The 27,275-nt window shown below is 53.8% G+C and overlaps 1 protein-coding gene across 1 annotated transcript; it reads left to right on the top strand.

The window, feature by feature from the left end:
* Nucleotides 1–729: 729 nt before the first annotated feature.
* Nucleotides 730–26,875, top strand: EHD3 (EH domain containing 3). The gene is made up of 6 exons (XM_081100920.1): nucleotides 730–1,468; nucleotides 11,275–11,451; nucleotides 15,339–15,436; nucleotides 21,109–21,521; nucleotides 22,187–22,351; nucleotides 24,738–26,875. Exons 1-6 carry the CDS (start codon nucleotides 1,242–1,244, stop codon nucleotides 25,263–25,265), a joined length of 1,608 nt encoding a protein of 535 aa, XP_080957046.1. The 5' UTR covers nucleotides 730–1,241; the 3' UTR covers nucleotides 25,266–26,875.
* Nucleotides 26,876–27,275: the final 400 nt, after the last annotated feature.

Below are 27,275 nucleotides of genomic sequence, written 5' to 3'. Positions count from 1 at the left end.
TTCTGTGAAGCCTTCCTCAAATGATCCAGACAAAAGGAATACCTCCTCCCTCCTGTGAGCCCATGGCTCGCCGCTCATTTCTCCTCTCTACAGCCTGCCGGGACTGGAGCTCCCAGAAGGGAGAGTCTGTACGTGCTCGTCAGCTTTGAATCCAGTCACCGAAATTGGTGAGCCCATACAACCGTCTCAGTACTGACAGGGATTTAGCTCGTTTTATTAGAATGAATGAATGAATGAATGAATGAATGTGAATGGTTTTGACTTCATTCTAGACTAGACCTAGCAAAAACTTTGGGTAGCTACAGTTTGGGTCCTTTTGCATAACCTGGTATTGGACTCTTCTTTCCATGCTCCAAGAAAAATATTCCCTACTAGGGTACCTGCCTTCTTAAGGAATGGAACTCAGTACCTAAGGAAAGCCCTTTTCAAAGCAGGGAGAGTGATGAGCAGGTCAGCTCTGTCTTCGCAGCTGTCCCTGAGAGGGCGCTGTTCCCAAATGAACCCTCCGAGGCCTGGACTGAAATACCGGCGCCTTCCCACAGGATTCAGCATCCCTGGCTTCCCAGGCAGCAGCCGCGGGTCCCCAGCGGAGCATCTGCCCACAAACATGGCTGCGCCCAGCTCAGCTTCTCCTCGCCGGCACCCGCCGGCCGGGCCGGCCTTGCCAGTACTCGGGGACTTCCTCCGGGAGCCCGCTTCCTGCACCGCTGGCATTTAAACCGGCGCCTGGGGCTGCGGACGCCGAGCTGACCGCGGGCCGGAGCGCCGCCGCATCCCCCCCCAGCGACTGGGCTGGGCAGGAGCGCAGCCGAAGCATCCCCTAGCTGCGCCCGGGTCCGAGCAGGAGCGGTCTGGGGGGAGACCCCGGACCCCGGGATCTGGCAGTTCAATTACAGGTTTGACTTTAATATCCAAGATCGCGACCCTCCCGCCCAGCCCTGATCTTTCTTCTCTCCCTCCCGCCCTCCGGCCTTGGTCGCTGGATGAAGCTGGCGCTGGGCTTGGTCCCAGGAGCTTGGAAAGAGCGCGTTCTCCGCCCCGCGGCGTTGCTCCGGGGACCTCCGAGCCGCGCGCCGCGGTCATGGTGCGGCTGAGCCCCGCGCTCGGGTGAGGCGGCGGCGCGGTTCCGAGCCCAGCGGGCCCGCCCTGCGAGGCATTTTCCCCCGAGGAGCCAAGGGCACCGGACGCGGGGCTCCGCGCCCTCCCGCTGGGCTGCGCGCAGGAGGTGAGCAGCCGCCGCGATGTTCAGCTGGCTGGGTACCGACGACCGCCGGAGGAAGGACCCCGAGGTCTTCCAGACGGTGAGCGAGGGGCTCAAGAAACTCTACAAGAGCAAGCTGCTGCCCCTGGAAGAGCATTACCGCTTCCACGAGTTTCACTCGCCCGCCCTGGAGGATGCCGATTTTGACAACAAGCCCATGGTCTTACTGGTGGGCCAGTACTCCACTGGGAAGACCACTTTCATCAGGTGAGCCAGCCCAGGACCCCCCACCCCCCCACCCCCGGCAGCCCCACCCTGCCCCCAGCGCTTAGGCCTTCCATTCACTCCTGGTGCCCCCTCCAGGCTGAGCACTGTCTTCTCTCCAGGACTCGGAAGAAATCTTTGCATGCACATGTGTCCAAAGCCTACCCCACCATTTCACTGCTGGTCCCCCACCCCATCCTACCTCATGCCTCTCCACTGTACTTAGAGCCCTGGCTCAAGCGGTCAGTTTGAAATGTTAAAAACCAGAGCCATCTTGTTCTTCCCATTTTATGGATGGTGAAACCAAGGCCCAGGAGGCACGAGTGAGAAATCCCTTATCCCAAGAGTCCCGTGTGGGAGTATCTTACACCCTCACTTTTTAGGGACATGCCCTTTATGGCCACTTCCATTTCCCTTGCCTTTTAAAGGCTTCAGCCATTCACGTAGGGGCTTTACAGTGACATCTGAAGAGGTGGGCTGGGGACCCTGTGGCTCCCCTGCCTCGCAGCACCGCCTGTCCTCTTATCGTTTTCCTTCGTGGAGCAGAGCTCCGACATGTATCTCTTGGAGACTGGACAGAAGCAGTATCCAGAAAGAGCATGTTGTGTTTGAAAATCTTTTCCCTTGTTTGGTCTTAATGGCTCGGTAATAATATTAAAGTCTTTTAGAGGAGGAAGGGATATTGACGATTGTCTCATCCAGCTTAGCGGGTGAGGTAACTGAGGCATGGAGAGGTGATGCACTGTCCAGAGGCATCTCCCTGGGGGGAGGCCAAGGTAGGGTGCTGGTCCTGGACCCATGGAAGGAGATGCTTGGCCAAATGCCTGTGACTTTGAGGGTGAGTCATCCATACTCTTGAATTACTGAGTCCTTGGGCTGGAGAGATCCACCAGAAGTCAACGTGTCCACCTTGCATTCAGAGAGGTCCGCATATGGGCCACTAGAGGGATGAGAATCCTTCTTATCTTTAGACAACAGGCTTCTCTCCAGTCCTCAGGCCCCACATCCTTCAAGGCCAGCCATTTTCCTTGGCCTCATCTACAGCCCTGGCCACGCTCTTGGAGTTTCTGGTCCTCTGTGTTGAGAGGCAGGCTCCTACAGCGTAGCGCTGGGTCCCGTGGCCTCCGAAAGTCAGCGGTGCTCATCTCTGCCGGGTTTAAAGCGGGTGCTCTTGTTTCCTTAACTGAGCACCTGCAACATTCAGCTCTAGTCTTTGATTGGCAAGAAAAGCAGCAACGAGAACAGTCTGGTTACTGATTCTCCAGATACAAATGTTCTCTTAACAGTAAACTTCCATAACACACGCTTTCTGTAAGCTGCGCGTGCCCCACACTAACAAGTTGTGTCTGAATAGACCACCAGATCAAGTTCGCCCTTGGGTAGGTGGATAGCCTTGGGCCCAGCAGCTTGGAGAGACTGAGTGATTTCTGAACAAGTTTGGTACCCAGGTGGGGGAGGGGGAGAGGTGGGTGGGCCAGTTGGCTTTTGGATCTTATATTGTTGGAACTACAAGGACCCTTCGCTATGAATTGAACCCATTGCTTCTTGACTTTTTAAAAGTTAGTTCCTCCTTTGAAAATCTGATGAAAGCTGCACTTATCTTTAGAAAAAAATACACATACATCACAAATGTATACATAATCTTGCGGGCCCGAGGACCACCGTAGACTTCAGGGCGAGGGTTTTGATCTAACCCATTTCCTTTACTTTATTACATACCCATTGCTGCCAAAAACACTCGAGAGGTACCTGGGTTCTGTGCACAATTCCTTTTAACCTGTGTCCTTTCTCTGGCCTGTATTATGCCCCCACGGGAAGTCCTGGCCGTTTATAGATGGCTCCTGCCTTTGCAGAGCTTTCTCTGGCCCTCTGGACACACCTTGGTTCTTTAGAGCTTCTCTTTCCCGTAACAGCAGCACACACAGCCGTGCCTTAGCTCCTGGGCCTCTCCTGGGGTCTCCGCCACGGTAGGTTCCCTGTATATGTTTGCAGAATGGGAGGGAAAGTGGGGAAAGGCAGGTGTCCCTAGGGTGCTGGATCTCTAAGCAGCAGATAGGTTTAAGGGCCTCTGTCTGAGACTCTCTCCTGGTTTTGCCTGAGTCATGCTGGCTGTTAACTGGGTCTAAGAAAGTGGCAGGGTCGAGCTACCATAGATTATTCATTATCTGAGGGAAACAGGAAGGCCGGGAGGGGCAGATCCCTCCGCTTTCTTATCCTCCAAGTACAAGAGTTCTCTCTCCCCACTCATGTCAGTAACTGAATTTAGCTCATGCATCAAAAGCCGCCTCCCCTTGGGGGAGAGTGGGCCAGCAGGGCAGGAAGGAGGGCTTACAGCACAGGGACGCCTTCCCAAACCAAATTGCATGTTTTCCTTCCTTGTCATTAAATCCACTGAACAGTTATTTTCTTTAAATTGGAAAATGCAGAGAATGGATGTACGGAAGAAGAAGAAAGATCACCCATAATCCCACAACTCCAGGGAAACCATTTTAGATATCATTCACGTGTATATAAATATATACATATTTCCAGTATGGTTAGCTATTTTATCACACGGTTAAGATCACTCATAATGTAATTTTGTATTCTGATTTGTTTTGCTTATGGCACGAGCTTTTCTCATGTAAGTTTAAAAATCTTTGTAAGCATTCTTTTTGAGAGCCTCGTGCTATTTCGCTGTATGTGTATGCAATTATTCACGGCTCCAGTCTACTTCTTTTGAATGTCTTAGGATGTTTTTGATTTTTCTGCTATTGCAGTATCACTCTGAATATCGTTGTGGGTAATATTTTTCCACACACTGACTGTTTTCTCGGAGATTCCCAGAAGCGAAGTCACTAGGCCAAAGGTTGTGCAGCGTTGTTTCTGTTTATTTATTTTATTTACTTATTCTGTTACTTTCAATTTTGCTATTCAGAGTCCTATTGCTGAATTGCTCTCCAAGAGGGTAAGTTGGTACAGCACCCCTCTCCCAGGCTGCACTGGGGTAGGAAGGTGCGCGGGGCGTAGATTCTCAGGGTGCCCTGGCCTCTCCGTCCTTCCCCATCCCTGCTTCCTGCCTTGGACACCACGCTTCTCCCCTCCATCCCAGGCTGAGCCTGTGAGGGACCTTTCTCTCCAGAATAGAGACTTGCCTCTTCATTCCCAGCCCCGGGCCTTTGCCGCCGGAGTGCCCACCCGCTTTCAGTTATATGTACTTGCCGCAGGGTTTATTTCTTTTCTCAGGAAGAACACGCAGAAAAGGGCATTCTTCTAACAACTAATTAATGGGCTATGATCTCTGCCTGAAATAACTTCTCTGGCCTATGGCCCGGCAACCCAGAGTAATAAAATAAACAATAAATTGGCCTGGTGGCTGCTCCCTCCAACACAGGCTGCCTCCTCGGAGTACAGTAGCTCTGTGTCCCTCGGGCCTGGCAGCCTTTCCCTGCCTCTGCTGTTTTTCTCCCTTTGCTCTTCCTTCCCCTGGCAGGCAGCCTCGAATCCCTCCTCCCTTGCCCCATCTGGCCCCCTGGTCACAGAGGTGACTAGCCGGCTGGTCCAAGGGCTGCGGGAAAGCCCAGCGCTCTCAGGGGCCATAAGGGAGGCCAAATAGAGGATTGGGGGTCGGGGGTCAGGCCTAGGGCTCCCAGAGCCAAGCTGCCTGTGTCTGCACAGGGAGGTCTGGGCTGATCTCAAGGCTCAGGTGGCCCTTCTACAGCATGACTTGGACTCTGAAGTATGAGCACGCAGTGGGAGCTGCTAACTGACCCTTTCAACCTCTCCCACTTCTTCAGGGGGATGTTTGAATCCTCCTCAAAAGTGACTCAGCCTTTACCTGTGGCTGCTCCATCCCCACCGCCTAGGCCTCACCCAGTACATTATAGCATCACCGTCCCACCCCCTTCCAGGTAGACCCACTGACCGCTGCCAGGTCTATCCCACCAGGCACAGTCCCTGCAACACCTCTGTCCTGCCCACCCTGAGCTCAGTGGACATCCTTTTCCTGTCAGGGCTCGGATCTGCTGGGCCCTAAGCGAGGCAGGGTCCGCCTGCCCCAGGTCGTTGAAGATCCGTCTTGGAAGTCAGGTGTGTGGACGGCATCAGGAGGAGCGCTGCCTGGGAGGAGGAGGACCCTGGAGAAGGGGCTCCACCCCGTCAGCATTGGCAAGGAGGCCAGACCATGGGTAGAACACGGCCTGCTCAGCAGAACCTGGGCTCCAGCGGACGCCAACAAGAGGCCTTGTTAGCAAGATCGATCCCTCCTGTTTCCTCACCTCTATCGTGTGAATCGTAACAGCTGCCTGCGAGGGTTGCTCTGGGTTAGAAGGGGGAAAGGACCAATGTAGCTCATTCCTTTGCAGGCACTCTGCTTGGGGCTTTATCATTCCCTCTCCTCCTTCTAGCAGATTCTCTAACCAGCGGCTTAGAGGCTGGCCCTCAGGAGGTGGGGGAAGCCCTTGTTGGCCCCTCCCACAGCCAGGATGGGAGGGGGGGTGTGCAGGAAGAGCTGGAAGAGGGGCCTGAGCCACAGTGCTGGGCAGTGGGTGGGCAAGGGGAGGGGAGCAGGAGGCTTGGCAGTGTGGCCACCTGTCTTTGTGCTGGGGTCACCTCATCCAGTGGCAAAGGCTGCTGTGCCCCAGGGATAGTGGTGACTGCTCTGCTCTGAGGAGCACAGAGCTGACTCAGACCTCAACTGCACCATCAGGGGTCTCCCCCACCTACTCCCTCATTTTGTGTCTCTGGGGTGCTTTACAGTCTCCCTAAAAACCCCTGAGGCTGACAGGGCAAGTATGATTGTTGGGACTCCGTTTAATTTTATTTTTCGTTTTAATTTTTTAAAAAATCTTTAAAATGTTTGAGAGTATTATAGATGTGCCCCCTTTCTCCCCCCATTGCCCCTTCCACCTGGTTCCCACCCCATCCCAGGCCTTCACCATCCTATTGTCTGTGTCCATAGGTAAGACAGACCAAAGATTCAGATCTATAACACAAACACCTATGGTACAAGGCAGAAAGTGATATGTGCCTTCAGAGTCTACTAAAGATATGCAAATTAACAGCTATGTGATTTTCTGGGAAGAGTGTAAGTCAGGGTTGGGATGACGGCATGAATCAGTTAAGGCCTCGCCGAGGCGGCATCGGGACTGGATTTGGAGACGCTGTGGAAATGCGCTGAGTACTTAGAGGCATCAATGAGGCATTTGTTTCCTCTAATTATTGTCTCTTGCAATGTGAGCAAATGTCTGGGGTAGCCTTTGTTTTTCCCAAACTCCTGGGTGTCCTATCAAAACCTTCAAGCCGTCCCTTTGGCGAGTGAGAAACCAAGGATTATCCCCTTTTTTATAAACCAGGGAAACTGAGCCACTGGGCTGTTGGGTGATGTGTCTAAGGTCCTATCTATGATGGAGGAGCCACCCAGGAAGGTGCCTTCTGGGCTGAGCTGAGGCAGAGGGCCCAGCCCTCGGCAGCATGTTTGCGGAGCCCGTCCCTCTGTTCCCGCCCTGGTGCCGGCCCAGCGGCAGCCCAGCCCAGGTCTGGCCCACTGCTCTGGAGAGGGGTACTTTGGACACAGACTGCGTTAAGAGTCTTGGCTCCACGCCTCTCCCTGGGTGCTTAGGTCACCACTAAAGCAGACCGCATGCTTAGAGTGCCAGGCAAGCAGGAGACACACACACACACACACACACACACACACACACAAATGAGGAAAATGCCATGAAATAATTTACTGAATCAAAACGTACAGAAAAGTGGTTCTCATAGAAAAAAATCAGCCTTGTGTAGGACTTCCATCCACCTATGTTATGGTTTTAGTATTTACTTGTTTTTCATTCGATGGCGGGGGATGGCATGGAAGGGGTGGGGGAGGGCACAGCGCACCAACATCGTAGCTCTTACCATTGCTAAATATTTTCCTTTGGCCATGAACTTGGGCAACCTATATCTCAATTGACTCCACTGCAAAACTGAAATAATGCTGCCACCCCACAGTGCTTGTAGGGTCGATTCAGTGGAATAATTTGGGTAAAGGTCCCAGAACAGCACCTGCCCCTCAGCAGCCCCTCCTTACCCTTGCACGTCCTGCTCTCCGCCGTTCCCACCCAGGCTTGAATTCACTTGGCTTTGTGTCTGCTGCCGTGGGAATGGTTGCGCCTGGCAACAGAGGCGATTTGTATCACTTCCCACAGAGCAGCAGTGATGAGATCGCTCAATAGGTTGTCCTTTCCAGACACAGTGGAGGCTTTGTGAAGGGGGCTCTCGGTGCTGCAAGCCATACCCAAATGTTCCTGAGAATTTACCCAGCTCCGGTTCTCTGCCCGGCCCCACTGTGTCCCTGGATGTGCTGGTGACTTTTCTGGACGCTGTGTTCCTTCAGGCCCTTGTGTGGTCAGCAAGTTTGGGCTCATGTGGGTTTAGCCACAAGGGCAGGACAGCCGGCCCAGCCTCCTGTGTTTGGCTCAGACAGACTCAGGCCGGGGCTCCGGCTCATCCCGGGAAGTGGCCCTGTCGTGCTGGGAAGTCACCCTTTGATCATCTGATCTCACAGCACGTCTCCCAGGGATGGAACCTGAGCCGCCTGGGTCAGCAGGATCCTCCATCACTGCCATTTGGCCCTGTTCAGTCTGAGTGTTCTCAAAGCTGCCTCAGAATTGCTTCTTCCCACTTCTGTCTATGTCGGCTTTCCCTCGAGTCTTTGGTCACCCACCACCCCCTCCTGCCTCAGAACTCACACCTGCCACCCCACTACTGGGCTCCGCTTAGGGCTTCTCACCCACGTGCTCGCGGGGCAGGGGCTCCTGGCACACAGACAGAATGGATGGGGTTCCCCTGGCATGGTGTTGGTTCTCATGAAACGTCTTCCCAGGGAAATCTGGCTTTACTATTTTTAAGTCCCAAGAATGTCCTTTGAGAGCCAGGGGGCCTGGGGCCTGCTCTGGTCACTTGATAGCAACAACTTTTGCCTGCCATGCGTCACTCATGGAGGCCTCGCTGAGAACCCCTAGGGCAGGCGTGTATGGAGGTGAGTACATCGCTGGGTTTGTGGGACCCAGAGCCTACCTTTCTCCCATGGCCTGGGCCCTGGACAGCCTCCTGCCAAGCCATATCCCTTCGTGGCCTTCTTGTCCCCTTCCTCATTCTAGTCCCATGTGGGGCTCAGCCTTTTTGCATTTCCTGGTCAAGAGGAGACCTATGGCAGGAAAGGAGATAGTAACGGTGGTGGTTAGGAACATAAATTCTCAAATCCAAGTGACAGGTTCAAATCCGAGCTCAGCTATTTACCGGTGGCATGACCTGAGGCAAACTGTCTAACCTCTGTCTCCCGCTCTTTAAAATGGAATGATAAATCTGGGTGCCAGGCACTGGGTTAAGTGCTGAAGGACTGTAACTAGTTTAACCCTCAGAACACCCTATGGGGTGGGCTTTCTTATTAGGCCTATGTGACCATGAGGGTCATGGTACTCACCTCAGAGTAGATGTAAAGATGAAATGAGATAATCCATAGAAAATCTAGAACAGTGCTTGGCACATCACAGGTGCTTGATACATTGGAACTATTACGTCCCGTGTTATAGAGGGAGGTACTGAGGTTCATAGAGGCCCAGTGCCTTCTGAAAGGCATGTCCCTCCTGGTTCAAAAACCAGGCCTGCTGGCCCCGGGCTGCTGAGATTCCCTGCCTCTCCTGTGAGGGCCTGGAGGAGGAGGCACATTGAGAAAGCAGGAAGCACTCTCCCAGTGTGCAGCTGTTGGAAGTCTCCTCATTCATAGCCGCAGTGCCAGATTTCACAATGGTCCTCTGATGGAGGAAATCCTGCTTCACACCCAGATTGTCGGCCTGGGATGCTGGAGGGAGACGAAGGGCTTCCCCAGGCCACCTAAACCCTCCGGTGTGTGCCGGCAGCGGGTGGAAGGGGAGCCTTCTGGGCACCAGCTTCTCTGCTGGCTCCCTGGGGAGGACCCATAGCAACCAACTTAAACTGCCTGAACCACAGAGTCATGTAACAGCTCCGAACCCTTCTCGGAGGCACTGGTAGGGGACCCATGAGCCGGAAGAAACCCCAGCGTGTCTCCCTGGCCACCACCCTGTGAGCAGAGCAGGACCACTGCTGCAGGCCCACCTGGGGAGGCATGGGATGGGCAGAGCACTTGGGCCGTGGAGACATGGCCTCTGGTCCCAGCTCTGCCTGACCTTCGGTGGGGCCTGGATCAGCTCTCTCTGCAGTGACTTCCTCAGGGTAGAAGGCAGTTGAAGAGCAAAGGATTTGGTGTTAGGTTGATTTCGGTCTGGGTTTCAGCTCTTACTATTAGCTATTTAACTTGGAGAAAGTCGCATACCCCTCCCAGGCCTCCATTTCTTCAATACCTACCTAGAGGGCTGCTGTGAGACCCAAAGGAGATAATGTTCCCAAAATGATTGGTGTGATGCCTGGCATGTGGAAATGCCATGGAGTGTCAGTGGCCTTATCAGTAAAATGGGAGTGCTGTCAACCCCAGCTGCACATTAGGGTCGCCTGGGGAGCTCCTAAAAGCACCAGTGGCTAGGGCCCCACCTCTGAGTGAACGGGTTAGAACCTCCGGGGGTGGGGACCAGGCACCTTAGCTAGAGCTCCGAGGTAGCTCAGCTGTGAAGCCGGGGTGAGGACCACTGGTCCAGGAGGTCTCCATGTTCCCCTCCCAACTAACAGTCTCTGGTTCTACCTCTCTTCTCCTGGGGGCCCTCGAAGTTCAGGAGGTTCTCAGCACAGTGAAGGCTCCCCCAGAGTCTGTGTCTGTTGGTCATACACCCATAGCTCCTCGTCCATCATGGTCTTGGAAGATGCCCCTGGGACTCTCCTCTGGTCAGTCCCAACCAGAGGCAGTTCTGGGCTCCTCCCCTGAATCCAGCCTCATGCTATTTGGGCCCAAAGCTGTTCTGAGCTTCTTCTGAAGGACTTGGTTGTCTTTAGGAGCTGTGCTCTTCGTTCTCTGGCTCATCGTGTACCTTTGCTTTTGACTTCTAAAGGGGGCTGTTTAGAGGGGCATGGCCTTGGGCTGTCACTGCTCTGGCCAGGAGAAGAGCGAAGGAAGGGGCCTGGCACCTAGAGAGTGGACCAAAAGTCCAGAGGGAATGGAGACCCACTTTTCATAATGTAGCTGTCACACTGGCTGTATTTTTTTATTTTTACTGATTGCAGAGAGGAAAGGAGAGGGAGAGAGAGAAGCATCGATGATGAGAGAGAGTCATTGATCGGCTTCCTCCTGCACGCCCCCCCACCGGGGATCGAGCCCGTAACCTGGGCATGTGCCCTGAACCAGGAATTGAACAGCGACCTCCTGGTTCATAGGTCGATGCTCAAGCGCTGAGCCACGCCGGTCAGGCAGACTGGCTGTATTTTTGTCTCATGTATGAGGTAGTTTTCTATTAAAGGACTGACTAACCAGATAAATAAATAATGACCCGTGGAAAGCTGGCAGAGTCCATGGATGCTCTAATTCTAACCAAGTCTTTATGCAGATCCGCCAGCAGGTTACCTTCAGTTGTAAAGTCTGCCATGCTCTGTGCAGCAATCACTGTCCGCCCGTGCTCCAGCCCCGAGCCCAAACCTTGCATTTTTTCCCTACTGACTCAGGGAGAGGAAAAGGTAAGAACCCAGAACAGATTTGGTATTTTAAGTTCAGTTGTAATCCCACCTCCTCCCCCACGTCTTTGAAACCCTGCCCGGCAGTCATCTCCCTGCCGAGAAATCTCGTGGCTCTGGATGTTGCCCTTCCGTCCTGCCTGGTGGTAGATGTTCAGTGTTGATCTACCAGCAGCATCCCTGCTTTATGGCTGTGCTCCCTCTGCCAGGTACCTGCTGGAACAGGATTTTCCAGGCATGAGGATTGGGCCCGAGCCGACCACCGACTCCTTCATTGCAGTGATGCAGGGTGAGGTGGAGGGGGTCATCCCTGGGAACGCTCTGGTGGTGGATCCTAAGAAACCCTTCCGGAAACTCAACGCCTTTGGCAATGCCTTCTTGAACAGGTGAGTGCAGAGGGGCTATACACACTGACTTTTCTTCTTCTTGGAGTATGAGAAGGGAAAGCACAGGGCCGGGTCTTGGGAGGCGTGGTGCCTTTCCCATACCTAAAGGCTCTCTTGATTGTTCCTTCCTTGCTCAGAATGTAACTGAGCCAGTCCCTATAGAGTAGGGATGTGGGAGCTGCAAACGATAGACTGCCTCCTCCTGGTCAAGGAGCAGGGAAGGGTACCGCAAGGTGAATCACACACACACACACACACACACACACACACCCCACCCCCTCCCCATATCTGCACCTCCTGCCAGTAAGAGCAGAGAGCACTCCCAGCCTTTGCCTGTGCTGCCAAAGGGATGTGCATCCACGTGGAAGGAGGCAGAGGAAGGTTTTTCTCTGTTCCTGGACATTGTTTTCCCTTGGTGGAACGAGCCCTGGATTTAAGGTGGAAGTCCTGAGTTTGAGCACTGACTTTCCTCCTAACCTCATTGTGTGGCCTTGGACAGGTCACAGGTAAAAGCCCACAGACACCAGAGTTGTTGTGATGATTTGAGTGAAAAAGCTCTAGGGAATGCTTGGTAGGCTGGTCCAGGTCTTCCTGTCTCTGCTTAACCTGATCCCCTGATTGCACTTTTTCTATAAACCCACACCACATGTTGGCATGAGTATTGCACTGGAAATTTTTTAACTACTTTCCCTAATTGGAGGTATTTAGAGGAGAGGGAAAGGCTATAGGCTTTGGCTTCAGACAGACCTGGGTTCAAATCCTACCAAGTAGCACCGTGGATCTCAGACAAATTACCTAACTTCTCTGTATCTCACTTTTCTCGTCTGTGAAATAGGATAGTACTCATACCCTCCTTCGAGGCAAGAGCACTGAGATGGTCTTGTGGGAAGTTGGCATTTGACATGGGTGGTCAAAGATGAGCGAGGTGACACTGAAAGTATAAAAAAAACCAAAAAAAACAACAACAACAAAAAAAAACCAACATTCCAGGCAAACAACATTCCACCCAGAGGGGAATGAAAGAATGTGGCTTAGTGCAGGAGCCCTGTGACCAGAACTGGAGAAGCTTCGTGCTTTTCTGACCATGGGCTGGGGATCTGCCAGGCATGTCCATGGCAAGGGCAACAGGAGAGGGGGGCAGCTTCAATGCAGCTACTCACAGGAGGCTGCACCCCAGACCTCGGGTGCCCATCTCTGTGCCCCTCAGCCAGCCTACAGCAGCCTACACCTTGTCCCTCATCAAATCCCGGCCCTTCTCCAATCACCTCACCTCCTTCTTATAGCATTTGGCCTCCCTTCCCTTCTAGAGAGAATGGGAACCAGTGATGTGTACACAGATCCATCTTGTTGTTTGTTGAGTCTACCCATAAACAAGTTCATCTGCCTTTGTCCTCACTTCCTCCACCCGGGGCGTAGATGGCTTCTCTTGTCCTCACAAGGTCTAACTCCTGCCACATCACGCCCTGGGCTACGGGACATCTTCTCAGGGACCCTCCCCATCAGTGACTGCTTCTCCTTCTGACCACTTCACCCTGCCTTGGCTCCTTCCCTTCACACGAAAATCTCCTCTTGAAAACCCTACAGCAGGTCGGTCTCTCTCTCTCTCTCTCTCTCTCTCTCTCTCTCTCTCTCTCTCTCTCTCTTCTCACAGCCAAGTGTCTTGGCTTCATCTCCTCGTGTCTTCCTGTCCCCCAGCCTGTGGAATGTAGCTTCACCCTACCACAGCTGCTTGTGTGAAGGTCACCGTGACCTCTTAGTGATCATAAGCAGGGCCTCTTTCCACCCTTACATTACCTCTTTGGTATTTGTCTCTCTTGACCACCATCCCCGCTCCTCCTGCCTCCCTGGCCAGGCCCTCTGCATCCAGTCTCCTCTGTGTCCCCTTTTTCTCTGGCCCTGATGACTTGCTGTCACCCTTAGTTGGCCCATCATCACCCCCCTGCCCTTCTTGCTCCATATGCTTGGCCTGGATTTAGCCTCAGCCACAGTCCTGGCCCCAAATACCAAATGACAGAAACCCAGCTCAAACTAGCTTCAGCAAGATGGGGGATGTATTGCAGAACACTGGGGTGTGCCATAGAACCCTAGGAGCAGAATGTGGCTGGGTCTCAGGTGTAATGGACAACATGGGCTTTGACAGGACAGGGGCTGTGCCACTTCCTGTTCTACCCCCCTTATCTGGGATAGTGCCAGGCATGGAGCAGGCACTCCATAAATATTTGTGGAACTGAACTGGACATGCTGACAACCATCATATCTGATCATGTCATTCTTTGGCTTAAAGCATCCCAATGGGTTTCTGCTGCCTTCAGTATAAAATCCAAAATTTTAATGTAAGGCCCTTTGTGATCTGGCCTCCTGCCTCCTCCCTGTCTAGCTTCATCTCTGGCCCCTCCAGCCTTCCTGTCCTCGCCTCAGTGATGTGTACCCACAGGAATGGTGCACACTCTCTCTCATTTCTGTGCTGCGTTTGCACCTACTTCTATTAGTTACCTGGGGCTGCTACTCGGTGCCTTAAAGCAACAGAAATGTGTTATCTCATAGTTCTGGAGGCCAGAGCTGAAACCAAGGTATGGCAGGGCCATGCTCCCTCAGAAGATTCTAGAGGAGCATCCTCTCTTGCTTCTTCCCTCTCCTGGTTGCCCAGGTGTTCCTGTTAGTAGAAGCATGATTCCAACCTCTGCGTCTTCCCTCTGTGCATGTCTGTCTTCACATGTGTTCTCTTATCTTATAGAGTGTTGTTTTATAGAATTTTATACCTGAGATTTACATAATGTTATTAACCAGCGTTACCCTAACTTAATTTTAAAAAGGACACCAGTTTTATTGGATTAGGGGCCTATGCTACTCTAATATGATCTCACTTAACTAGTTACATCTACAGAGACCCAATTCCAAATAAGGCCACATTCTAGACCCCCTGGGGGTTAGGACTTCAACAGATTTCCTTGGGGGACAAAATTCAACCCATAACACTGCTCTTTCACTGTTACCCCTTATCTCAGTCTGGAGTACTGTCTTCTCTCCACTACCCATCCACTGATACACACACACACACACACACACACACACACACACACACACACACACAGAGTCCTGCCTGCACTCTTATCTGCCTGGCAAATGCTGATTATCTTTTGAAGTCTTAGTTCAAGTTCAGCCTCCTCTGTGAAGCCCTCCCCCCCTTTTTTTCCCATGTGTCCTGCATCTCTGCCATATCACATAATATACGTGGGAGAGTTAGACACCTTTTTAGCTTCCACCAAAAATGGCATATGAGAGAGAAGGCTGAAGTAAGAAGGATCTAAGTTAGGTTTACCAGCGTGTATGTTGAGACTCCAGGATGTAACACTATAAATGTTTCCTTGAATAAGGCTTGACAGCTATCCTAATAGCAAAGATTGATATTTGGATGGCCCTTTGAGGCATAAACAAATGTTTCTGGGTGGTGTGACACCTTCATCAAGGCCAGTTCCAGTGCCGCCTCCTCCAGGAATCTGTCCTGGACTCCATCTCTCCACCTTGGATCTCCCCAACCCTTCGCTTGGCCTCCCTTGGGTTGGCCACGTGCATGCCTCGTCTCCTCACCAGACTGGGTTCCCTGGGAGCAGGGCTCAAGTTCTGAACATCTTGGTGTCCCTGACAGCAGGGGTCACAGTGTAGGGCCCTGGCTGCCCAGGATCCCCCGGGAGCTTCCTCAGCATGCAGGTCTTGGGCCCAGCATTGGGGCTAAGTCTGACCTGGAGCTGGGCGTCTGCATGGGAAAGGCAGCCAGGTTTCTGAACCTCTGCCCCCGGGCAGGGAAGGTGGGCATGCGGCTGAAACAAGGGTGAGTGAGAGGCAATGAGAGGACAGTGGCTCACCCCGGACTCCTGTCGTCCTTGCAGGTTCGTGTGTGCCCAGCTGCCCAACCCCGTGCTGGAGAGCATCAGCATCATCGACACGCCGGGCATCCTCTCTGGGGAAAAGCAGAGGATCAGCCGAGGTAGGGTCGGCTGGCTCTGTGCTCTGTTCTTCCTGGTATGTTCTCTCGCTTCCATACCAGGAGCGAGGCGGCCTGGGAATGGGAGCTGGGATGTGAGAGCACTTTGAAAACTGCTCGCTCCAGACAGAAAGGGGGTAACCGCTCATGAGGGAGCCGCCCCCAGAGTGGTTAGGAGCTGGAACTCGAGCCAGACTGCCAGGGTTCCAAGCCTGCCTCTGCCACCTCCTGGCGGCGTGAACTGGGGCAGGTCTGTTTGCTCTGGTTGGTTCAGCTGTAAAGTAGGGAGAAATAATTCTATCTACCGGATAGGTTGTTTGAGGATTCAAAGAAATAATACAGATGAAGAGCCTTCTGCCTGGCACATAGCAGTGCCCAGTTAGCATGAGGTGCTATAGATCCTCACCATCATCATCACTGCCTTTCACAGCTAGACCGATGCTGTTTAAAGCTAAAAACAACTGCTCCCGGCTCCTCACCCCCAGCCTCCCCAGCCACAGCGTGCTGTGTGCCCCGGGTGATGCCCTACCCCCTCTGTGCCCTGTATCTCTGGCGAGAAACGCAGACAAGGCACACCCGTCCGATAGCGGAGCTGGGAGCTGGGCTAGAGCCAAATCAGCACTCGGCAGTCAGCATCCGGGAAGGAACGGCTTTGGCCTGGGCAGCGGCTGGACTCTCGCCTCGCCTGAACCCTTAGCTGGCTGTCCGCTTCCCTCGACCCCTGTGCTCTGCGACCAGACAGACAGGCAGGTGTGTTCTGCAGGCTGCCCGTGCTGCAGCAGGAGGCTCGGACACCCCCTCCGCCTGGTCACGGCCTGCCAGGGCCAGCACCCACTCCCCCAGGCTGCACTGATTCCCACGGGCAGCCTGTCTCCTCCAGGTGGGTCCGGAGAGCCAGACTTCCATCCCTAAAGGTGGGTGGGCCTGCACCTGCAAGGCCAGTGCCACCTGACAGGTGGGTCTGGAGGTTTCCAAGGAGGCGGGACTCAAGTTCAGAGATGGGGGTTTAGAACCTGCAAGGCTCTCAACAGGTCACATGTCCCCCTGGGTCCCGCTGTTCCCATGTGTAACGAGGAGTAACGACCCATCGTATGACCTTGTGAGGTCCACGGATGGTCATGGACACATGGGCATCAGCTCTGGGTCTGGATCTCAGAGTGCTCTCTCCTTCCCCGACCTGCCAGCCAGGGCCACCGCTCTGCAGCCCCAGGGTCATCTGTGTGCATGGCCTCCCTGCAGCTGTGGGTGCACAGCCTGTGCAGCTGTGGGTGGCCACCCTGCTTCGGGGATCCCTGCCTTCCTCAGCTCCTGTCCCATTCCAGGCCTCCTGTACCCCTCTGCCTTCTCTCCTGCCTTCATCTTCAGGCCTCAGTGGCTGCCCTGTCCAGATTGGCTGCTTGGCCATCTTCCTATCCTCTCCCATCTCACGTGACTAAGCCCCACCTCTGGGAGAAGTGATGCCCCATGAGTGCTGCCCAGGCCAGTTTGTTCGCTGCCCTCCCGCGTCCAGACTACAAGTGCAGCTGCTAGCAAAGCAGCCTGTGGTGGAAACCGGAGCTGGGAGCTGGGCCGCAGCACTGCATCGTCAGCCCGGGCGGTGCTGACTCAGCTCTCCAAGGAGACCAGGAAATCGGGGGAGGGAGGATCACACACTCCCAGATGTCAGGGGACCCCAAATGAGGAGGGTTTCCAGTATGCAGAGTCCCTCCTCCTCCGTCCTCACAGAGCTGTAGAAGCTGGAGGCTCCAGCTTATACCTACACACATAAACATGCACGCTCATATACACACATCCACACACATGTACATCCACACTCATATACACCCACACTCATATACACACACCCACACAAATATACACATCCACACTCATATACACACATCCACACACATGTACATCCACACACATGTACATCCACACTCATATACTCCCACACTCATATATACTCACACTCATACCTACATCCATACACATATACACCTACATTCATACACACACCCACACACATATACATCCACACTCATATACTTCCACACTCATATACACATCCACACACATACACCCACACTCATATACACCCACACTCATATACACATCCACACACATACACCCACACTTATATACACCCACACTCATATACACATCCACACACATACACCCACACTTATATACACCCACACTCATATACACATCCACACACATACACCCACACTCATATACACCCACACTCATATACACATCCACACACATACACCCACACTCATATACACCCACACTCATATACACCCACACTCATATACACATGTGCACACATACACCCACACTCATATACACCCACACTCATATACACATGTGCACACACACACACCCCAAGTGTGTACATAGAACCAAACGCACTTTATCTGGCTGTGATCTGGGGCCCTCAGAGCTCCAGGTTTGGTCACAGGGCAGATAGGCACTTCTTCCGTCCCTTCAGCCAGCCCAGGGCAGGACAGAACCCCCAACCCTGCTCAGGAGTGTGGGGAGCCTGAAACCCAGGCCACATTCTGCTGCGTCCAAGCCTCGTGCCTGGCACAGGGCTGTGTCTCCCAGAAAAAAAGGTGCCATTGTGACATTGGCAGAGCCTCCACTGGGCCCCATGTGGAAAGTGAGCTGCTCTCAAGGGCTCCCTAGGCCTCAGGCTTCACAGGAGGAGGACTCAGACCAGAGCTTTGGCCAGAGCTGGACAAAGTGTGGTCCTTGCTTAGGGTGTGGCCCCATTGCCCAGGCCTGGGGTAGGTGCTTTGCGGGGTGGGAGAACGCGGGGGGCACCCCAGAACCTGGGCCTGGGAGGTCACGCGCAGCAGTTGTCTCTGGATGGAGACGCACTAGGTGGGCAGCAGAGGGGCAGGGAGGCATTCCGGGAAGTGACAGGATGTGCCCGGCCCAGACTCATTACTGGGAAGGAGCAAGGAAGCAACAGAAGTGGGTGGGTCCCGGAAGCCTGAGTGTCCTCTCACTGGGGAACCGCGTTTCCCGGCTGCTCTCAGCTAGAAATCCCCACCGGCCCCACCCTGCAAAAGCACCGCCCACCCCCCCACCCCCCTCCCCCCGCACCCCCTGGTCATGGAGCTCACATCCCGCTCAGTAAGCCCCTTCCTGCACAGGTGAGCTCAGCAGCTCTACAGCAGGTGAACCCCTGGCCCAGGTCTCAACACTGCAATGGGAACTCCGGCCTTCTGACTCCCAGTCTAGTGGCTTCTCAGCCCATTTTCATGGAGGTGGGGAGTAGGCATGAAGGCAGACTCATCCCCTGGGGAACCTTGGAGGGTCTGGGCTGACTCTCACAGCCCTCGCCCGTCCCTGACACCCTTGCTGGACCAGGGCCGGCACTTAGGGGCCTCCTGGGCCTCACACTGGGGCAGCAGGAGAGTCCCGATGCCTTCCAAAGGGCTTGCTGACAGCCTGCAGGCTTCTTCTGGAAGGCATGCAGTGTGGCATTTGTTCCCCGTAGTCATCTCAATTCTTCCCACTTTTTGGAAATCGATGCCTTGTTATTATTTTATTTTATTTTAAATCTTGAAAGAGATTTGGGGGGAGGCAGAGCAGGACCATAAGTAACTGCCTGTTCTGAGGGCTCAGCCCTCTGGGCTCAGCCTGGCACATGGCTCTGAGCAAGAAGGGAAGGTGGACAAGAGTCAAGGATCTGGGTTCTAGTCCCAAGTTTGCCACCACCTGGCTGTGTGAGCTTGGGCCAGCCCCTTAACATCTCTGTTCCCTCTCCCTTCCCTGTAAGATGTGCATGCCCTGTTAACCCCTGGCATAGGCAGAGTTATGAGGATCAATGAGATTGCGTGGCAAATGTGCTGCCTTATCCCCTGCATTTCTCTTTAGACTGCGAAGGAAGCCAGTGGGTCATTAAGGAGCTGTCTTGCTTATTGGGTTTGTCTCATTGATTTCCGCCTGCCTGGCATTACTTAGGAATATTCTCTTGCCAGTCGGCCGGAGCCTGGGGGCCGTGGGGAGAGGCCCGGGTCCCTGCAGGCTGCCCAGACTCTGGGCTGGATGCCTGCAGTCCAGGTCTCTTGGAGCCAGCGGACTTGCTGTAAGCAATTCCAGGAAGGCAGCTTCGCCCTCCGTCTCTTGGGGCTCGAATCTCCCCCACCCATAGCCATATCTTATGTCATGAGCCTCAGGCTGCCGCAGGTGCTCTAAAGCTCTCGTTATGGGTCTGAGAGCCATTCCTGGGACTGGTGAGGGAAAGGGGGCCTGTCACTGGTGTCCTGTCCACCCCAGGCACTGGGGCAGAGCCTCCAGACTCAGCACAGCCCCTCCCTCTGCAGTCGGATCCTGTTGCCGTAGTTCTGCCACTGACCCCTCATTAGTCAGTTGTTATCCCCATTTTATAGCTGAGAAAATTGAGGTTCAGCCTTGCCCAAGGCCACACAGTGCATACATGGGAGAGCTAGTCCCATGCCCTTTTCCTTATTGGCTCCGGCACCTGCCTTTCAGCTGCTCCCACTCCTGGCTGTACATAAGCCGAGTCTAGGGCACAATTAGCCAGTTAACTGCCATGCATCCAAAACGGAAACCATCTCCACACTCCACAATATTTTGAATTTAATTGTGTACAAAGGGTTAAACACCCATCCTGGAGGTTGCCCTGATTTTCTGAGCCCTTTGCCTCCTTCCTGCCCACAGTTCTGAAGGACTGCCTTTGGGAGGTGGGAGCAACCAGTGTACCAGGCTATGCCACAGGGACGATTAGAAATAGCCAGGAACTATCCCTGGGGTGGGGCAGGCAGGGGAGCAGGTGCTGGCTGCGGGCTGCAGGCCTACCTCTAACGGGAATGCACAGGCCTCCCAGGCTCTGTAGGAGCTGCTGGCTGGGCCTATGCAGTGGGGAGGGCAGGGCAGGGCAGGGTAGAGTGGGTAGACAGGGATGTGGCCAGGTTCTGGACTGCTGTCCTCGTGGCATGTGCAGGGAGCACAGGGACCCGTTGGCCAGGTGCAGTCCTGGCCCCACCCCTTGCCTGCTGTTTAACTCTCACCTCATCTCTGAACCTGTTTCCTCCTCTGGAAAGTGGCAACGATACTCCTCACCCCACCTACCTCAGAGGGTGCTGTGAGTGTGAAATGAAGCCGAGCTGTAAACATCTTGCCAGCCGGAGCAAGCACTGGATCTGGGGCTAGAGAGCTATGTACCGGGCCCACCACTGCCTCCTACAAGCAGGGTGGTCCTGGATGAGTCACTGGGTGACTGTTTCTAGGTGGCACTGATACTATCCCTGCCTGATCGCTGGGCAGAGCCTGGCCCCCAAAGCACTTTCCTAGGCCCTGCTCCTTGATGGAGAGGGCCGGTTTCCCCGAATCAAAAGACTAAATAGGACTAATGGTGCTAATAATAATTAGCATTTATTGAGCGGCTACTATATGCTGGGCTTTCAGTGTATTTAGTCCTTATGGTTCTCTTAATGAGGTACTATCAGTATGCCCATTGATAGATGAAAACGCACTGACTTGGAGACACAGAGTAACTTGCTCAAGGCCAAATAGTGAAAACAGTGGAAGAATCAGAATTTGAACCCAGATCTGACTCCCAAGATGGTATTATTTCTCCTGCACCCGGTGCATCTCCCCAAACCCCTAGCCTGTGCCCCAAATGCCCCTCCCCCTGACTGTCGCTCTGCCTGCAGGGTATGACTTTGCTGCTGTCCTTGAGTGGTTCGCCGAGCGGGTTGACCGCATCATCCTGCTCTTTGATGCCCACAAGCTGGACATCTCTGATGAGTTCTCAGAAGTCATCAAGGCCCTCAAGAACCACGAGGACAAGATGCGGGTGGTGCTGAACAAAGCCGACCAGATCGAGACACAGCAGCTGATGCGGGTGTACGGCGCTCTCATGTGGTCCCTGGGGAAGATAGTGAACACTCCGGAGGTGATCCGGGTCTACATCGGCTCCTTCTGGTCCCACCCCCTTCTCATCCCTGACAACCGGAAGCTCTTTGAGGCCGAGGAGCAGGACCTGTTCAAGGACATTCAGAGTCTGCCCCGAAACACTGCCTTGCGCAAGCTCAATGACCTCATCAAGAGAGCCAGGCTGGCCAAGGTGAGGCCGCCCTTGGGGGGGGGGGGGGGATGGGCAGCATGGGTGGCACCAAGTGTTTGGGGGCAGGGAGGTCAGCTGCAAGAGCTACCTGCAACCTTGAGCATTGCCTGCCCATGTGAGCATGTTCTGCAGCTACTGCGTCATGAGCTTCAGCCATGCCCACACTGGCAGCCAGGGGGTAGGATACGGGGGTTGATATGATCACAGGCCCTGGGGTCAGATGGCCAGATTGGAGCTCCACTCCACTGTTTATAAACTGATCCACCCCCAGCAAGGCCCTCCGTCTCCTGTTTCCTCACCTGTGAAATGAAAGGGTTGGAGGATAGAGTAGAATAAGAATGTAAAACCCTTTATTGCCATGCCTGTGTCCTCACAAGTGCTCAGTAAATGTTAGCTATTGTTGTCTTCCTCATCAGCATCATCTCCAGTATTACCATCCCTGCTAATGCATTGACCTTAACCTCCCCACAATCTCGCCTTTCCCGAGATCTAGAAAAACAGCTCAGTGCTGCAGGAAGTGTGAGAGCAAGAGGGTGGACAGAAATTATTTCGGAAGTAGGAGCAGGAGAAGGAGGGGTTTATGGGAAGAGATGGATGCGGGCCACCAAGAAGGAAGGAATGGATGGAGGTCTTGATCAGAAGCGTTCTCTCTGCCCATTTCTCAGGTCCATGCCTACATCATCAGCTCTCTGAAGAAGGAGATGCCCACCGTGTTCGGGAAGGACAACAAGAAGAAGGAGCTGGTGAACAACCTGGCTGAGATTTACGGCCGGATCGAGAGGGAACACCAGATCTCGCCTGGGGACTTTCCCAACCTGAAGAGGATGCAGGTAACCAGGGTCTGGGGCTCCAGGACAAAGGGCAGTGAGCAGCCTGAGTATGGAGGCGATGCCCTAGGTCTGTCCTTCCTGGTGTTGTCACTGGCCTAGCAGGTGTCATATCTGGGGCTGGAGAGAAATGTGGAGCCCCAGCGACCCTAGTAGGATAGGGGTGTCCCATGATGTTTGGGATCTGTAGCTCCAGTTCCCTAGTCACAGCCACCACGTTCTGTGAAATAGGACAAGTCACCTAATGAAGGTTCTCCAGGCCCTCACGTACGTAGGAGTGGCTGGGGACACAGGCCATGGAGAAGAAGTCTGCACAGGAGCGTGTCATCTTTGGAGCCCACTACAGGCCCCTCTCTTGAGCCAGGGACCATCACACATGGTGACTCATGTCATTCCCCAAATCAGCCCTCTGCAGAAGGCGTTTTCATCCTCCTTTGATGGATTAGCAAATTGCAATATACAAAGATAACTAATCTTCGCAGTTAACTGCCTGCAGTTTTCTGAGTGTAGTATTCACATGGGCTGCTAATAGAAAAGCCAGGAGCTGCCCCCACAGTCCAAGCAAGAAACTACCTCCCCATACCAGCTGAATCCTCTCTGATCCTCTGTCTGTTCATCTGTAAGTCAAAGCCCCAGACATGCTCAGCTATGGATGCTGTGAGCATCCGTGAGATAATACTTATAACGTACTCAGTACAGAGCCCAGCACAGACTCGCCCTTGAAATGAAGTAAGATGTTACCACCAGGGAAGCTGGGTGATGAGCAAAAGGGGCTTACCTATCCATGTAAGTTTTTCAACTTCTCATGGCTCTGTATTATATCAAAATACGGTGTTTTTAAAAATCAGAGAATTAGAGACATTCTCTAATAGCCGCAGACGTAGCAGTGATATTGATTTTGCTCTTGTTGCTGACTTCGATCTTAAGCTTGGGAACCAGTTTCTCAGCTCAAGACTGGGGTTTCAGAACTCCCTAGAGTCTCAAATAGGCACTTTTAGTTTCCTATCTGATTTAAAAAACAGACATTCAAAATATACATTTGTTCATGTATCCATTCATTCCTATAACCGCCTACCGCAAGCCCGTCACTAACTTCAGAAATTACTTTCACGTTACATGTGTCTCAAACGACTGTGCCCTGGAACATGGTCAACTTTTAGTTTCTCTTTCCATTAAGAATTTAATGATCTGTAATCAAGCATTTGGGAAGCTGATGTTTGAAAGGGACCATACAACCCCTTTTTTAATGTGAGAGATTCTTTCACAACATAAATGAGTCCATCTCCTGCTATTAGGTATGCTGATCAATAACATAAGTGGTTGTCCTTTGGGGGAATGCATGGGGGGGGGGGGAGCAGCCACTGTGCCCCTGGAAGATATTGGGAACCCACCGAACACACCTAGCTGTGGACAGAGACCTGAGGGACCTTGAGAGGTCATGCCCCGAGGGCAGGAAAACAGCTGGTCATCCCCTGCCCTCCTCCCCTCCCAGCCCCCACTGCCCTGGTTCAGCCTGTCCTTGAAGGGAGATGAGAAACGCCCAAGCTAACACTCGCTCTTGGAATGTAGCTGTGGGTGTTGGTGGAATTTTTCTGCAGGAACTCGAGGTGCCTGTCCCCAGCCTATCCCTGTGCACTGGCCTCTTCCCCGGGTCCTGAGGTTGCTGTGGCCTAGCCAGGGCGGGAGCGGAGAGCTCTCACCTCGTCACTCCTGAGGCCCAGGGGAAGCCGGGCGTTCTAGACTCAGGACCTTTCAAAAAATCACAACAAGGTGCAAAGTGGAGCGAGTTTCTCTTACCATGTGGCGGGGGTGTCGTGGGGAGGCACGGAGGGGAGCTGTTGCAAAATCTGCGTGCCCACGGCGTCTACTGTGTCAGGAGCTTCGAGAGGGGAGCCAGTCAGTGAAAACTCTCTCCCGGTGATTCTGACGAGCATCCTGATTAAGGACAGCTGGTTAGGGGTAACCCTGGGCTCTTACTATGATTTGTGTTTGGCTGCGTTGGCCTCAGTTTGTCCTCCCTAAATGGGGATGAAATGTGATGTCCCTCCCTCAGAAGGGCACTGGAGGAGCGAATAAGACCATGTAGCAAAAGCACTCTGTGTTTTCAAGTGTAACCTTATTAAAGTAGAGAGACCCCCAAGCTCCATCTCGCTCCTTCCCAGCCCCTGAAGCAGTTCTACTCGCTCCTGAAAAATCCCAGCCTCAACACAATGTGCCTGCTCTCCTCCTCCTCTCTCATATCTTTTATGATTTTGATGTGTCTCAGTTTGGCTTCAGGCCAAAGGGCTGTGGGCATCCCAGCATTAGTGGAAGACAGCCTCCCCCTCAGAGGAAGGCATTCCTCCCACTGTCTTCCTGCCTCACCTTCTTTTCTCCCCCCTCTCCCCAGGACCAGCTGCAGGCCCAGGACTTCAGCAAATTCCAGCCCCTGAAAAGCAAGCTGCTGGAGATGGTGGATGACATGCTGGCCCATGACATTGCCCAGCTCATGGTGTTGGTGCGCCAGGAGGAGTCACAGCGGCCCGCCCCGATGGTGAAGGGTGGCGCGTTCGAGGGCACCCTGCATGGCCCCTTCGGGCACGGCTACGGGGAGGGGGCTGGGGAGGGCATCGGTGATGCTGAGTGGATCGTGGCCAGGGACAAGCCCATGTACGACGAGATCTTCTATACCCTGTCACCGGTGGACGGCAAGATCACCGGTGCCAATGCCAAAAAGGAGATGTTGCGCTCCAAGCTGCCCAACAGCGTGCTGGGCAAGATCTGGAAGCTGGCAGACATCGACAAGGATGGCATGCTGGATGACGAGGAGTTCGCACTGGCCAACCACCTCATCAAGGTCAAGCTGGAGGGACATGAGCTGCCCAACGAGCTGCCCGCCCACCTCCTGCCTCCATCCAAGAGGAAAGTTGCCGAGTGATGGGAGGAGGAGGTTCAGAGCAGGCAGATGTTACAGGAGATGGGAGAGGCGACACACACACACACACACACACACACACACACACACTCACGGGCACAGATCTGGAGAACCGCACAGCAGGTGAGAGGGATCAGCCGTCCTCAGGTTTCCAGGCTGGACACAAGTTCTCAGCATCGGCAGAAGCACAGGGTCCCATCTCCATCCCTCTCTCCTTTCTGTCTTCCCCTGCCCAGAGGCCCGCCTCCTCCTGCAGAGGCAGGTAGTTCACCGCCCACATGGCCCACCCACCTCCACATTCCCTGGGCTCGGGACAGATGGAAATACTTTTCACTTACTAGACAATTCACTTGGTTTTCTGAGCTTTCTCCCTGTCTTTAGCTTCCTAATATGAAATCTGCTCCGAGGCCGGGAGGTGTGTGGAAAGGGGCTGCTGCAAGGAGGGGGCGGGGAGGAGAGGCGTCCCCGGGAATCAGGTCCCCGCCTTGAAGAGACATGGCCCTGAACTCCCTTCTTGCGGCCTCAGGCTCCATCTGCCTCATCAAGTCTGGCTTTGAAACACACACAGCCTCCTCCCCGCAACACTTTATTTCAAAGATTCCCAGAGAGAGGGAAGAGTCGGAAAGCTGGCAGGAAAGAAAGCAGGAGAGCTGCCTTGTCATCCTCTCCTCAAAGCCAGTTGGAGGTGGCTTCATTCCGCAGATTTTGTGAGGTTCCTATTGTTTCCACCTGACCTCTGACATGTGGATGCCCAGACTCATGGCTACCCAGCCCCTCCTGTATGCCAGGACCTGTGCTCGGCACTTTACAGGCATCAGCCCATGGGGCCCTCATCACTCCCCAAGGGAGTGAGCATTAGTGCCCCCATTTTTCAGACGAGGAGTCTGAGACTCAGAGTGTAAGGGACCTTCCAGAGCCCCAGAGGTCACACACGATGGAGAAGGATTCAGAGCCAGGGCCGCGCTCTTCCTTCTGCCTCAAAGATCTCAGCATCGCTAGCCCACGACCAGCCACAGAGAGCGAGCTCAGCTTGCAGGCCCCTCCGCTTCCCAGAGCCGGCTGGCGAGCGGGAAGGGCCAGCAGCCCTTGGTGGGCCATCAGTCTGGCCATCTGTCACATCACAGAAGCAAACCGTGCCTTCTGGCTCTGTGCCCCATGTTCCTAAAATTGCCGCAGTCCCACAGCGTCAGCAGGAGAGTGGGCCTGCCTGCTGGATGCTGCCGCCGCCTGTCCCTGCTCCACCTCCCACCAGAGCTGAGTCACTGACTCTGTGATGTGGGACCTCATGCTGACTCTCAGAAGGACAGCTCAGAGGTCTGAGGTGTCCCTGGCAGGACCGCCAGCAACTGCAGTGTCCTCGACACATCCCCACCATTCTCCATGCCCTGCTCCTGCCTCCATGGTCTCCCCCCTGATTTGCTTCACGGCCACTGAACCAGTCACTTTGTATGCCAGGCTCCTACTGTGATGGAAAACAAAAGCGAGTATAACTTATTTTATATCTATGTTCAGACTACAGAGAGAATATTCTATGTATCTATGATGTGCCCACTACTGTAGTGCGTTTGTCATTAGTGTTCACGTTAATACAGCACATGTATCCTTTGGTACACAATTGGCCACAGAGCGTCATTCCATGGGCAGCCAGGGGGAGGGGCTGGGTTCTTTCTTGGGATCCCTGGTAGTACCTTTGGCAGGGGATTGGGCTGCCATGGCAGCATCCACACACATCGTCCCACTGGCCTGATGACTGCCCAGTGGTTACCGAGGCCGCCCTTGTGGAACCACCTCTCCCTGCCACTCTGCAGTGGAGTTGGCCCCCAAACCTCTGGGCTTCCTTCTGCATCCACACATTGTCTCATGAAGTGAAGGGCAAAGGAAAGTGAAGGCTAAGAGGTCTAGCCTCCTCTCGCAGAGACCATTGGTCAGCTCTGTGCCTCTCTTTGAGCTGAAGGAAAATGGGAAGGAGACAGCAGAGGGGGGTGAAGTTTCTGTCTTTTTATTTTAGAAGGA

The sequence above is a fragment of the Myotis nattereri genome (genome assembly GCF_964212035.1).
Source record: "Myotis nattereri genome assembly, chromosome: 10".
Lineage (NCBI taxonomy): Eukaryota > Metazoa > Chordata > Mammalia > Chiroptera > Vespertilionidae > Myotis > Myotis nattereri.
This window is presented reverse-complemented; position numbering and strand designations above follow the sequence as displayed.

What these genes read in the sequence shown, in the direction of transcription:
- EHD3 (XM_081100920.1), top strand. Translation starts at nt 1,242, where the DNA reads ATGTTCAGCTGGCTGGGTACCGACGACCGCCGGAGGAAGGACCCCGAG. An exon ending in GGGAAGACCACTTTCATCAG is followed by an intron (nt 1,469 to 11,274) that starts GTGAGCCAGCCC and finishes TCCCTCTGCCAG; the next exon opens with GTACCTGCTGGAACAGGATT. An exon ending in AGAGAGCCAGGCTGGCCAAG is followed by an intron (nt 21,522 to 22,186) that starts GTGAGGCCGCCC and finishes CCCATTTCTCAG; the next exon opens with GTCCATGCCTACATCATCAG.